Here is a 15,444-nt window from a genome sequence, read left to right as displayed (position 1 = left end):
AGTTTGTTCAGCAAATGTTGTTCTGAGAGAATAAATTGTTCTTAACTGTTGAATAAGAAAGCTTTCCCTCCCCCAAAGCATTAGGATATTTGTGCTCCTACAGACTTGGAATGAAAGTTGTAATACTCTGTCTTGCATTATGCTCTATATTGAATATTCTCTTTGCAAAGCCTTGCACAGCTGGATTCTTCCTGTCCGTTTGGTCTCAGCTAAAATGCTTCCTTAGAATGGTCTTCTCTGACCACTCTAAGGAAATGCAGTGCTCTACCTCTCATTTTACTTTCTTCAAGGCACTCATCTTGATCTGAATTTAACAGACTATTTTTCTGTTTACTCATTTATTGTCTATCCTCTTTCTCTAGCACAAGTTCTATCAGACCAGGGACTGATCTTCTACATGTCTGTATGTCCAACTACTAACAAATATTTCTGAGTTAATTAGTGAATTCTCCAAACTAAATTTACTTGCAAACTTTGTTTGAATTTAATGGCAGGTTTATTTCATTTCACCAAACCCAAGATATATAAATGATCCTTAAAATTTCAAAACTAGAAATACTTTTGGAAGTTATTTGCTTTAACTTTCCTGTTCCATTAAGAAAAAAATGGAACCTTGATTTGTAAACTAAATAGTTCGAAGTTAATTCACTGAGCACATATTTAGATACAAAAAGAAAGTTAAACATTTCATTATCAGAATATTTTAGGCACACTTTAAATGTAAATCAGCAGGATAACTGACTTAATCCTCAGCGCCATTTTGTATGATTAAGTACACTTAACGGGAAGCTTTAGTAAAATAAGGCCATGGCAGAAAGTGTCAAATTTTTCTTTGCAATAATTCTGAGCACATTAAATTCTTCAAAAAGCTCTTTTTATTGCCATAAATTCAAACAGTTAAATTGAAGTCCTTCATATTTAGGATCAGAAGGATCATAAAGATTTTTATAGTTAACATGAATACACATGGGGTATCAGCACATTAGCAGAGAAGGATCAGAAAATAGTCACAGAATTGGAGTGTGTTTCCCAAAAGTGACATTTCAGATATTTGTCTCTAATAAAGATTGTTGGTTTCTTAATGTGCTAAAACTCAGTAAAAAACTAGGTACATCTGGCTTATTGCTATTGCTATATACAGGGAAATTCCTCTTAGTATCTGTGAAATGTACCTGCATTTGTTAAAGAATAACATCATCAAAAATGTTTCTATCATAGTTCAGAAATCAATAGTTTCTCTTTCCCGTATCTTTATTTCCATTTAATGGTTTTAATTCAAGAAGACAGAAGAAAAATTTAGAGTGATCTTTCAGTAAAATTTATTCCCATTGAGTATTTCTGAATAAACCCCATAAAAATATCACTCAACTCTGGTTTATATATTAATGGAAATAAAAATGTAGATTTTACAGATAACTATTTTTATATCATTTTCATTCCATTTCTTTCTCATTTTATGCATTTCATTTCTATCTATCTTCAGAGCTTCACAGTTCACTAATTCTCCTAATTATCTGAGTCCCAACTCCTTCAGGATGTCTGGTGAGTATCTCTCAACACTCATTTGCAATAGAGATCATTTAAGCTGTAAACTTTAAAATCCATATATTTATTGTCACATTATATCCTTTACAATAACTGTGAGACTTGCATTCCGAGTCTTCATGAATATTTAATTATTTGCACTCAGACTCACATACACATAAATTTAGATAGGTAGATCGATAGATGATTGATAGACAGATAAATGGATAAAATAAACAGAGAGCAGACAGAATAAGTTGGACATTAGATGAGTACATTTGCAGGCTGACATATATAGTATATGTTTACATTTTCAGAGAAACACTCATATGATAAGACTTTATGAGGTCATGAAAAAGAAGCAATGAATGTTATTGGTTCAAGAAGGTACTAAACTGTGAGTGGTACTAACAACCCCAAAGAATATTTTTCAAAAAAATCACTTTAAGAGATAACTAAGTGACCGTAAAAGGGAACCAGAGATTAATAACAAGTCCTAGTGTACCTAAGTCTCCTACAATGTCTTATATTTCTAAAACTAAGTATGTCTCCATGTAGTGTATGTTTACGAGGTGAAACATCACATAGATGACTATCCAGTGTAAGTCTGTTCTCACATTCTGCTTCAGTGAACTAGAAAGTTCAAATGAAGAGGTAGAGTTATGAAAATTACCAAGCCTTAGGCTATTATAATTTTAAAAGCAAAACAAGTTCTGCTAACATTTTCTAACACTAAAGTTTGATTAATATCTAATTTTCCTGTCGTTAACTTGTGCTTTCTAAGGGAGCACAGGAAATCAGGTATGTATTGTACTTAACATTCAAAATAAAATTCTAACCCATTTATTTTGGTAAAATAGAGTTCTCTATAGACACCTTAATTAAATATCGTTATATGATCCTACTGACCCAATGTTCTAAAAATATATAATAGATGTAACATAGTCCCTAGAAACAAAGTCTCAGCTATCCCTTATCTAGAAATATTTTATTCTATAATATCAATTAAACAAAGGATAAGGAGATTGAATAAAGAGAGATGTTTAAACAATTGTTTAAGTTAGAGTGGTGGTCCACATGCCAGAAAATCTAATTGTAAGCACAGAAGCAAAAATTTTAAGCCACATGCAATGTGTTTAAGGTTTATCCTGCACCAGATAGGTAACCTTAGAGTAGTTTGCTGGACTAAATCATTGCTATTGGTTTATATTCTTTATGGAGGCTGTACATGAACATGATCTCTTGGACTTTTATGTCTAAGTTTATGACCTCTTAGACTTTTTTAAAAAAAGAGGCCAATAAGGTACAAACTTTCAGTTATAAGATGAATAAATTCTGAGATCTAATGTACAGTATGGTGACTATAGTTAATAATGCTGTATTATATACCTGAAATTTGCTGAGAGTAGATCTTAAGATAACTATGTGAGGCAATGAATGTGTTAATTAGCTTGACTGTGGTAATCATTTCCCACATCACATATGCATAACATCATGTTGTAAACCTCAAATATATACAATTTTTGTCAGTTATACCTCAATAAATCTGGGGGGAAAAAGAGGATAAGAAATCTCTATGTTAATATTAAGAGAGTACTTTATTATACTTAAATCAAACTATTTCACAAAACCATCTCCACCAAAATCGTGGATAACACATGAACTCAGTTAGATTAAGCTAACTTAACTAAAAGATTTCTATTATAGTCTGATTTCTATGACCAGGCAAATAAAAACAGTCAAGTTTTATATATGATAGACAATCCAGTATGCTCAGATTTGCATGAATTAAGTTTAAATAAAAGCAAAGAGTGCTAACAGAAATAATTCAACTAGACTTTTGTCAAAATTGATTTCTATTTAACAAATTATTATGACTGACATTTTCATTTGTCAAAATTAGAACTGCATGGACATTTCTAGAAAATTCTTTACTTTCTTTTAATACTTTGAAAAGCCTGGGTACCACAATCCCCAAAAAGTCTACAAACATTTTCACCTCATTCACCATGCTATTCTGTTCAATGAAAACTTCTGCCTTTCATTTTTCCATTATTTATTATGTCAACTCTCTTTTCTACTTCATTGCTTGTGCAATTTGGAAATAAATGGATTTCACATCATGAAACATTTCACTTGGTTATGTTCTTCAGATAAATATATTGCTGCTTACAGAGTGACTTGGAAGGAAAGAAAATTGGGGTATTTAAAGTAAATTCCACCTTGTTAATTAAACTATTGGTTGTTGACAAAACAGCTTACTTTTTAAGGGTAGTGATAATAATAAAATTAAAATGTCCACAGTATGGTACAGTTTATAAAAAATTCAATAAGTATTGTCTTATTTAATCCACATAGCTGTCCTGAGAAGTAGATTGTTAGAATCATATCTAGCGTATTTAAAAGAAACCGGTACACTCCAATAAAGATGTTAAAAAAATAAATAAATAAATAAAAGAAAACGGGCTAAACTATAGAGGTCTACAGCTGACTAGTTACCATCAATTACAATTTTCCTTCATTTGTTTCTCTTTGGAAGATGCCTGTGTGTGTGTGTGTGTGTGTGTGTGTGTGTGTGTGTGTGTGTGTGTGTATGTTTTAATACTTAATAGCTTTACTGAAGTATAATTAATATACATCAGACTGCATATATTTAAATTGTACCATTTGATAAATTTTGGCATATGTGAAATCTGAGGCCATCCCCACAATCAAGATAATGCATATCTCGGTTAGCCCCCAAAGTTTTCATATGACCCTTTGTAATCCTTCCCTCCAGCTCTTCTCTCCCACCCCAATCTCCAGCCCCTAGACAATTTATCTGCTTCCTGCCATTCACAGGTTAGTTTACAGTTTCTAAAATTTTATGTAAATGGACTCGTATGTTATCCTTTTGTCTGGTTTGTTTCATTCAGTCGCAATTATTCAAGATTCACAATGTTCTAGGGTGTATCAATAGCTCACTCACTTTTCTGACTAGAATTCCATGTATGGATAAATCATAGCTTATTCACCTTTGATGGAGATCTGCATTGTTTCTGGATTTTGGCTATTCCAAATAAGGCTACTCTGAAAATTACTGTACATCTCTTTGTATGGACATGTTTTCCTTTCCCTTGGGGAAATACCTAGGAGCTGTTTAAGAAATAGTAAAATTATTTTCCAGGGTTATTGTACCATTGTACCATTCCCACCTCAATTGTATGTGTTCTTCTACATCCTCACCAACATGTTCTTTTTTAATTTTAGCCATTCTGATAGATGTGTAGTGTTATCTCATTATTTTAATTTCATTTCTCTAATAAAGAATAATGTTAAAGATTTTCTCACGTGGTTATTTGCCATCTATCTGCCTTCCTTAGTAAAGTGTCTCTTCAAATCTGTGAGCTATTTTTCCTTGGGTTGTTTTATTACTGAGTTTTGAGAACCTTTGGGTTTTTTTGGATACAAGTCCATTATCAGATATATTATTTACTAACAATTTCTTCCTGTCAGTGACTTGTCCTTTCAATCTCTTAACAGTGGCTTTGTAGAGCAAATTTTTTTCATTTTGATGAAGTCCAGTTTATTGATTTCTACCTTTATGGGCTGCCTAATCAAAGGTCACAAAAATTTTTCTCCTATATTTTCTTTAGAATTTTATAATTTTAGGTTTTACTTTTAAGTTAACTTTTTATATAGTGTGAGGTATGCATTTTAGATACTTTTTCCACATGGATATCCAGTTGTTCCAGTACTATTTATTAAAAATACTATCCTGGGCTTCCCTGGTGGTGCAGTGGTTGAGAGTCCGCCTGCCGATGCAGGGGATGCGGGTTCGTGCCCCAGTCCGGGAAGATCCCACATGCCACGGAGTGGCTGGGCCCGTGAGCCAATGAGCCTGCGCGTCCGGAGCCTGTGCTCCGCAGTGGGAGAGGCCACAGCAGTGAGAGGCCCGCGTACTGAGAAAAAAAAAAAAAAAAAAAATACTATCCTGTTTCCACTTAATAGCCTTTGCCTATTTCTTTTAAATTAGTTGTCCATATATGTGACATCTTAATAGCATATGGAGTCTTCCAAATCATAAATGTATATATATCTCTCCATTTTTGTAGTTCCTCTTTAATTTCCCTCAGCAATATATTGTGGTATTCAGAGTAAAGGTCTTTGCATATCTTTTGTCAGATTAATCACTATTTCATATTTTTGATTCTATTTTAAATGACTTTTTATTTTAATTTTGATTGTTACAAGTATTTTAAAATACAACAACTATAGTATTCCTGTATCCTGCAAACATGGTAAGATAATGTTTTGGTAGTTTTTTAAAAACACATTCCGCTGAATTTTCTAGACAATCATGTCATCTGTAATGACCAGCTTACTTTCTCCTTTCTAATGTTTTGTTTAGTCTTCTTGCTTTATTCCACTGCCTACAAGCTCCACCATAATGTTAAGTAGAAGAGGTAAACGCCAATGCCCTTATCTTTTCCTGATCTTATGGGGAAAACATTCAGTCTTTCAACATGAAATATGATGTAGGATTTTTACAAAAGCCTTTTATTAGGTTGAGGAAGCTCCCTGTTATAATTAGTTTGCTCAGGGCTTTTTCTCACTTACTTTTTATTTTTTAATCAGGAATAGAATTTGGGTTTCATCAAATACTTTTCAGCATCTGTTCCAATGGTTGTTTGATTTTTCTTTTTTTGGTTTGTTAATTTGGTGAATTAAGTTGATTGATTTTTGTATGTTAAGCCAGCCTTGCTTTCCTGGGATGAACTTCAGTTAGTTATGATGTACATTCATTTTACATATTGAGAAGATTGATTTACTAAAGTTTCATTTAGAATTTTTGGATCTATATTCATGAGGGACATTGGTGTGTCGTTTTCAATTCTTGTAATGTCTCTGTCAAGTTTTGCTCTTTGAAAATGCTGACCTCATAAAATGAGTCAGGAGGTATTATCTCCTCTTCAATTTTCTAAAACTTTGTATAGAACTGTTCTTATTTCCACCCAAAACGTGTGGTAGAATCCACCAGTGTGGTCATCTGGCAATGGAGTTTCCTCTGTGAAAAGGAATTTTAAACTACAAATTTATTTATTTATTTATTTTTTGCTGAATATACGATTATTGGGTTGATTTATTTCTTCTTCTTTGATAGTTTTTATTGTTTAAGGAAATTATCTATTTTATCAAAATTGCCAAGTTTATGGACATAACACTGTAAATAATATTATTTTCTAATCCTTTAAAGAATTGTAGAATCCATAATGATGTGACTGTTATCATTTCCAATGTTGGTAATTTGTATCTTCTATTTTTCCTATTAAGTGTGGTCAGAAATTTATCAGTTTTACTGATCTTCTCAAGGTAACAGCTTTTGGTTTACTTACTTTTATCTAAACGTTTCCTCTTTTATATTTCATAATTTCTATTTTGATCTCTATTATTTCCTTTCTTACATACTTTGGATTTACTCTCCTCCCTTTTTTCCAGTCCCTAAAGGAAGGAGCTGAAGTCATTGATTTTAGATCGTTTCTATTTTCTTCTTTTAATATAGACATTTAGTGCTCTAAATTCCCCCTAAGTATTGCTTTTAGTGGCACCACAAACTTTGATATGCTTTATGCTCATTTTCATTTCAAATATTATTACTCTTACTTTTGACTTCTTTTTGTTGCATGGCCTATGTCAAAGCATATTATGTAGTTTCCCAATATTTACTCTACACCATGCTCCACAAATCAGTCTGGTTGGAGGGTACAGGCATTATTGCTGGTCCTAAGTGAGCACTGGGGCAGTGAGACCTCTAAGATTTATGAGTTTCTTCCTCAACCTTGGGTCATCTTCTCACACATGTGCACTGTTCAGTACTCCATATTTCATGAGTTCTCTGTTTGTGCAGCTCTCTCCTCTCCATTACTCTGTCCACTAAATTCTAGCTGCCTTGAGCTCTCCAGACACTCTGGCCCATTTCCTCAACTCATGGAGTCCACTGGGATCTGGCTAAGTCTCCCTTCATGTTGCTGAAGTCTAGACACTATCTCAAAGCAGTAAGCCGTGGCAACTCAAGGACCCTCCTTGTTTGTTTCCCATCTCTCAGAGACCATCATCATTTATGACTTACTGTCTAATGTCTTGAAACTCTTTTTTCATATATATTTTGTCTGTTTAAAAAATTGACTTAGGTTTGTGTGTGTGTGTATGTATAAATTCAGTACCTGTCACACCAACTCTAGATGACACTTTCCTGGTTATTTTAAATTCAGTTGTTTTATTTACGCCATTTTATGAGTGTAGGTAAACAGTTTACACTGGAAGTTCTTAGAATGTCAGTGGTTATCTCAGAGGATGTTGCAGCAGTCTAAAAAGAAAGTTTTTTTGTTGTGGTTGTTGTTGTTTTTTGTTTTTTTCTAAAATGTAATCTCTTTCTGGTCAGGAGAGATTTAGAACCACATATTGACTAACACTTAGAGCAGCAGTATTTTATATATGTATTGCATATTCTGGTTTTAAAGGGCTTTTCATGAACATTCTCTCATTTGATTATCTATGGTTAAGGCCTAGATGCAAACATACTAGAGCTTAGGAGACATGCTACCTTACCCAAATTCGCACAGCTAATAAGTGCTAGAGCTAGGTCTTGAACCCAGGCTGCCTCCCTCCCAGACCATTCTTGTAACCACTAGTCTACGCTTCAGGGCAGTGGGACACTCTTCTGAGTCTTTTGCTGCCTTCTGACTCTTTTAAACGACCTCAGTTGGTTCTACAGTGACAGATTATCTCACATATTGTGCGCTTTTGGAAATAATGCTCTTGTGCTATTGCCTAATGCAAGGCAAGGATTTCAGGTGGTGATGCTTATTGGGTGGTACTAATAACATCAGGGATATTATTCAAAGATAGATGAATGGCTCTGTGTGCAATGGACAGTGCATTGGACTTCTAAAGATAGATGATACCTTTGATGATAAATTCATACTATACTGGGTTAATTTTGTCATAAACTATTGTATATGAATATTCATTTCTGAGTTCTTCCTATATAAAATTTCAACCCCTAACAATTTCCAAGATCTACCATTTCATACTCCTCTTCTCTTCCTTAGTTTTTTCTCTTTAACACTTATCACCAGTATATATATATATATTTTAATAAATTTATTTATTTTTGGCTGCGTTGGGTCTTTGTTGCTGCACACAGGCTTTCTCTAGCTGCGGCGAGCGGGGGCTTCTCACTGCGGTGGCTTCTCTTGTTGCGGAGCACAGGCTCTAGGCGCACGGGCTTCAGTAGTTGTGGCTCACAGCCTTCAGTAGTTGCAGTGTGCAGGCTCTAGAGCACAGGCTCAGTAGTTGTGGCAAATGGGCTTAGTTGCTCCCTGGCATATGGGATCTTCTTGGACCAGGGCTGGAACCCATGTCCCCTGCATCGGCAGGCGGATTCTTAACCACTGCGCCACCAGGGAAGCCCTATCACTAATATATTAATGTATTTTGCTTCTCTTGTTTATTGTCTGTCTCCTTCACTAAAATATAAGTTCCATAAGGACACACAGTTTTGTCTACTTTGTTCACAACTGTATGTCCTGTACCTATTGAGTAGGAAATCAATAATATCAGTTAAAATTTACATTTACATCTTGGAATTTATGTTATTTTGATGATTGTTGTGTAAAGGAGTGGAGAACTGTATCTGAGACTAAGTTTTCAGGAGCATTAGGATCTACTTGTACATATTCTCACTGCCATGGGACATGTATTATCCATAAGAGGCTAAAGCATATAAGAAGATGATAAAGTCACTAGATGAGACAACCGTCTCGGCATTGTTCAGGAAGATTGCATTTGCATGTTAGCCCCTACCCCCTCTCCTGATAACACCATCAGCTGTCAGGGCTGTCATGTTACGGAGGGATGGACCTTTACAGGGGAGGTAGTGGTACAGTAATTAGCAGCACGGCCACTGGTCACAGAATGCTGGGGTTCAATTCTCAACTATTGTATTTACTAGCTCTATAAATATTAGAAGTCACTATTATTTTATGCCAAGAATTTTTATCCAGAGACTTCAAGGGATTTTTCAACCTTTTGAAACTGTGTTCAAACCTATTGTGTGTAGGAGACGGATGCATCTTTCTTGGGAGGTCTACAGTTTTCAGCAGATATTCAAGGTCTGTCAGTACTTACAATACTCTGGGAATCAAAGATCAAGTGATACTGTTATAAATAAATCCCCCAAAGTGTATTCTTTTGAATTGGCTTAAACTCCCATAAGGCCAGCCAGAGTACTAATTTTTTGCAGGAATTTAATATTTCTATGTTTTTCATCCTCAAATCTACATAGACCAGAGCTATAAGAGAACTATAACTTTACTATTCTTATAATCACCTTTTCACAGTTAAGGTTAAGTAATTGGCCTATACTAACATGATGGAGACAAGAAAACCTCATACATAAATCTACAAAAGAAATGATCACATTTTACTGTCACTGATACCTATGTATCTCTTCTTTGAGATGCGCTTCCCTGAGAGTGAAAGCATAAGGCCTTCTTCACTTTGGCAGTCTCAGGATCCGGAAAGAGTAAAGGACATACTACATGTTCAATATACGTTTGTTGTAAAATAATTAAGCTGGATATTAGACAAAGATCTTCTAATTATAAATCTCCAACATATTCTCATTTCTTGAAGTCACACATCTTGTTATGAAATTAATCTAAAGGACAGTGTCCTCCCTTTGCTAATGTACTGTTCCAGCATTTTCTCTCACTCAATATCTTCCTCAGCCAGGGTATCAACTATTAAGCTAACACATATTCATGTCATAGAAAGAAAAGTAAAGTAAAACATGAATCAAGAGTCTAATAAAAAGCAAAATATACATTTTGTTTCTATTGATAGCATACGGAAACTAAATCAAAGACCAGTCACTTAGGAGTACTTTATCTCTTAATAATCTCAAACAACCAATCACAGAAAACCTCCTGTGTTATTATTTAGTGATCTGATCATTCTTTTGGCCACTAGTTGCATTCACTCTGTTCACCTGGTATCTGCATCACATACCATATTTTCAAATCTCCCTTTCTGATACCTTAATATCTCTGTTGTATTTCCTGATTATGTTCTCCTGGCATATCATATTATTCCACTAAATTCCTTCCTAATACATTTCTCCCTGACATATCTTTCAATCAGTTAGATGAAGAGCATCCATCTAATCTGGGAGCTCTGTGAGGAAAGTAAGGGGAGCCTAGTGGCAGAGAATCAAGCTTAACAGGTGAGCAGAAAAGAAGTGAATAAGAATGTTAGGAAAGAAGGAAAAAAAGATGGGCAATAGGATCACTAGGTAAGAGTAGTATTGCTATGTTGATTTTTTTTCCTTATGAATTTCCAGCATAGCATCCAAGGAATATTGGTTAATGAATGTATAAATACTCTCTTCATTAAATCTAAGGGTAAGAGAAAATTGTTTTTAAGGTCTTGAGTATACTATCTTTCCTTTCTTCCCCCCTCCCTCCCTCCTTTCCTTCTTTCTTTTTTCTTCTTCCTTTTAAACTGTCAGCTCTTATATTCTGTACTTTGAGAACTACACTGAGTAAAAAAGTTGGGTCCCCAAATGTCCCAAAGATTGTGCAAAGCTGTATTCTGTACTTCATAACAAGAAGACATTCCTGAGTATGCTACTAAGTCTTGTGGGGCAAGCTCGGTCTGACTATGAGTATATAAGCAAATATGGGAAGAATAAAATTTCATTAACTAATGATCTTCTCAGACATTGGACTATTAGGAAGATTTATAGGCAAAAAGTTGTATAACAAGGACATCCTAGTCCTTCTAAAATAATTCAGATTATCCAAGATCCATTAAATTCCACATTATATAAATTCAAAGTAATTCTTATTCTCAAATTTTGACATTTGCTTACACAACATCAAACATATTTATATTTGTTAAAAACAAAGTTTACTTTCTAAATAAGAAATTAAAAGGCATAACTCTTGAACTTCATAGATTAATATATCTAAACTCTAATAATTTTGTTGTGCAAATAATGCCAGCAAAACGATAGAGTGTTTCAAATCATTCAGGTTAAATTATAGGGAAGAAAAAACAACAGTATTATTAATTTGACTCATTTTTAAAATGATACTGAATGTGGTTTGAAGAAAAAAAACAGTATGTTAGCCCTTATTGTTTCTTAGTAAGATGGAACATTTATGTGATTTAAAATTTTTGAATGTAATAATATATTAAAATTATTCATATGCTTCCTAGTATTGGTTATACGAGGGATTAATTCTTAATTTTTGTTTACTTGGAAGGCCATTTAATAAGTGCATTTGCATTATTAAAACTGATTTCTCAAACAATAATGTCTATGATTGTGAAAAATCATGTTACTTGAATTATCCAGAATTCCTTTGACCACAGGTTATTCTTAAAGGTATTTGAGAATAACCTCAAGCAGCACTTGCAAATTCAGATATCATAAACACTTCCAAGTTTCAGTTCAAAAACACAAAGTAATGCTTTATTACTTTGTGTACATAATGCTTTATTAAAAAATAAAGCCCATCTTTTTAGAAAAGCCCTAGTGTCTTTGAATTATGTATAAAAGAATTATTTTGAAAACTTAAAAAATGCCTCTAATTTCCCATTTAACAGTAAATATTGCATGCAAAAAGACTCTAGCAGAGTTTCTAAACAAGTATTAAAATGACCAACTGATCAGTAATTTGTATCACTTTACAGAAAAGATTTGACAGTAAATTACTGAGTCTATATGTGCATGCTACAGCATAGTATGTTCAGAGTCAAAAAATAAAGTAAAATGCAATTACCCTAAAAGACATTTCAAGATTCTCTCCACCCCAGATATCCATTCCTGCATCGTAAGTTCCTATCTCTTCAAAGTAGTTTCTGTCAATAGAAAATAGGCCACCAGCCATAGTAGGGGTCCTAGTTGAAAAAAAACAAAAAGAAAAGAATATCTTTTGAAAACAATGTGTGGAGTTTAATGAGACTACAGCAAATATTTTTGAGACATTTTAAATTTAAAAAATAGTACTCAAAAATCTCAAACTGGAAACATAAAGCCAAGTTGTTAGAGGTTTTAAAATTAATAAATAGCATTTTATTTCACACTTTCTGTAAAACTAAATTTAGATTAGTCTATATTTTTCTTACAGGTGATCAAACAGATACAAGGAAGGAACACTGGCCATTTAAGACAGAGGCATATACATCCTTTCTGAAAGGCATAGTGAAGAGAAGTTAGTGCTCTTAGCACTATCCTTAAAGACATGAACTGGTCATGAAACTACCAGTTGTCTTTTGTCACCTAATTATAAATTATTTGAATATGAACTCTAGAAATGTATGGAAGTGGTTTCTCTATGAAAAGATCTATAGCCTATTTAAATATGAAAAATATTAAATGCTGTAAAATGTTTATAGGCAATAAGTATCTAATGATAGTCACATAAGTATGAGTACCATAGAACTTTATATCTAATTGTTTACAGCTGTTTACCCAGTTAAAATGATAGAATGAATCATATAACCCTACGGATAAACATAAATCCTGTATGCTATTCACAGTTTTAGAAGGACATTTGGCCAAGATCCAAAACTTTTTACTAGGAATAAATGCTTTTGGTTCTCATATTCAAACTTTCTCTATAGAAACTAAGAAGTCAGGTGTTAAGTTTCAAAAAGAATAATTAATTTTTAATTTTTAATCTAAAAAGTTGCATTAAAATCAGTGGTTAATGTGTGAACCACACAAGTTTTCTGTATAAGCAGTGTGAATTGAAACTGAAAAAGAAAGTTCTAGTTGTTCACAAATGAATCTATACTAGCAATGATTATTTTTGAATAGAGGTTTTCAACCTTTGTAGCACCTTTAAAAAATACATTTCCATGCTTGGGTGCCACTCTCTGCAGATTTAGATTTAATTGGCCAGGAGTGCGGCCAGATCTTTGATATTGTATAAAGTTCCCAGATGAGTCTACTGTGCTGCTAAAGACGAGAAACTGATCTAGTAACTTAGATTTGGAATGCTCATCCAGGTACAGTTGACCCTTGAACAACATGGATTTGAACTGCTCGGGTCCAACTATATGCAGATATTTTTCAACAGTAACTACTACAATACTACACAACCCATGGTTGGTTGAATCCTCTGATGTGGAGAAACCTTGGATACCAAGGGCTGACTATAAATTATACTCAGATTAACCCCTGAGTTATTCAAGGGTAGTTTGAGATTGTTAGAAAACCAAATGTTCTATTTTTCTCAAAATTATATCCTCTTCTGCCACCGGATATGACCATGTCCTCTACCTGATCAGTGTAGTTCATTGAAAAACTACCGAATAATATTGTACTTGGATATCTACCATATCACAGAGTTCTCTATTTCCCCCAGTGCTCTCACTGTTTCATACTCAGGTAATTAACTGTCCATCAGTTGGAGCAGCAGAGCCTCACTTGGTCTGAGCTGTTTTATTACTTTTGGTCTTGCTGGGTTCCTATCAAGAACAGTATCATTGACCTAACGAGTAATAGAGAGAAACACTAACAAAGCTAAGCAGATGGTAATTATGGAGTAGCCATGACCCTCACCTGATTGGGGTTTTGGAACTCCATGGAAATAACTGTATAAGGTATTACAGTGCTGAACAGTCTAATGAAATGAGGAACAGAAATTGCTGCAATTACCCTATCATAATGTAACCAGGTGCTTAAGAATGTTAAGGATACATTTTTAACGATCAGAGTGCCTGTTCACTTATCTATTTACTAATAGGGAACTAATGCATTTAACTTAAATACATGTATTGACTTTCGTCTTACAGTTGGTGATAATTCCTACAAATATGTGAGAAATATATTATAAATGGCTACAATAAATTATATACTTAACTATAAAAATGACTCAAATAAGTTTTACTTTTAGTTGAAAAGTAACAAAAGCTTAAAAAACAATTGCTCAAAAAATTCCTGTATTTTCTGAAGATGGATGTTCCTAGGGAGAATTTTTTTGTGTGTATTTGCAATGTCAGTTAGCTCTCTCAAACAGTCCGGGGATGGTGCCTTAAATAATATCTACAGACACAGACAGTGTTGTAATAGCATGTTCTGTTCTAAGTTAACTGCTTTGTAATGTCCCCCCATGAACTATTTACGTATTCCTGTGCAGACCTTAAGTGTTCAGGGTACCTAGAAAATTAAAAACCTTGATTATAGTTGAGTTAGCTAAAATTGTCTTTTTAAGGTTGTGTCTCTGCAATGTCGGACCAACCAATTCCATCAATTTTACTGGGGAAAATATAATCAGCCCAATGGCTGCAAATATTACCTACCACACAGTAAGTAGGTGAAGATGAATTGAGTTAAAAGAACTAAAGCACTTGGCACAGTGCTTGGTACAGTATAAATAGTTAATAAGGCTGGGTAATACATCTTTCTTGTTGTTGCTGATGTTAATCATTCAATCAAAATCTCAAGTGTCCTTCAATTAATTTTGGCTCCCCATATACATGTTGTCATTTTGGATTTCAAAATCATTTAAAAACACTTCAGATCCAAGAGGTTGAACTCTACCTCTCTGAACACATCTTTTAATTTTTTAACCCCTCCTATTTCAATCCTATGGAAGTCACTTTTTATCCTTCATTGATGGTTATCATTCCTTAGCTACTCCATATTCTCACAGAATAACTCCCTGCAGAAATCGTTTGCTTCCCTCCTCCCACCCCCTCTCCAAGACCCTGCCATGTCAGCAAACACCTAGCTGAGCACCCTAGGTTCTCTGTCCTTGCCTGACTGACCCCATTCTCTTTTTATAAATATTGGTTCCTGGGCAAACTTACCCTTCTCATCTACCTCTGCTCCTAAGACCTAGAGAATCACTAAAAAAGTAATAA

The 15,444-nt window shown here is 33.9% G+C and overlaps 1 protein-coding gene across 4 annotated transcripts in view; it reads right to left on the bottom strand.

Annotated features, from left to right (window-relative positions):
- Window positions 1–15,444, bottom strand: part of GALNT13 (polypeptide N-acetylgalactosaminyltransferase 13) — a gene marked incomplete at its 3' end in the record, with an annotated part of 559,595 nt that overhangs the window by 189,274 nt on the left and 354,877 nt on the right. For all 4 annotated transcript variants that reach the window (XM_082841320.1, XM_082841322.1, XM_082841323.1 and 1 more), the window contains one exon: window positions 12,354–12,471. In XM_082841320.1, coding sequence (XP_082697446.1) covers window positions 12,354–12,471 — 118 coding nt within the window. The remainder of the gene's footprint in view (window positions 1–12,353; window positions 12,472–15,444) is intronic.

The sequence above is a fragment of the Leucopleurus acutus genome, assembly GCF_964270905.1.
Source record: "Leucopleurus acutus genome assembly, chromosome: 6".
In the NCBI taxonomy this organism is placed as follows: Eukaryota; Metazoa; Chordata; class Mammalia; order Artiodactyla; family Delphinidae; genus Leucopleurus; species Leucopleurus acutus.
Note: the sequence above shows the minus strand (reverse complement) of the source record. Positions and strands in the feature narration are given on the sequence as shown.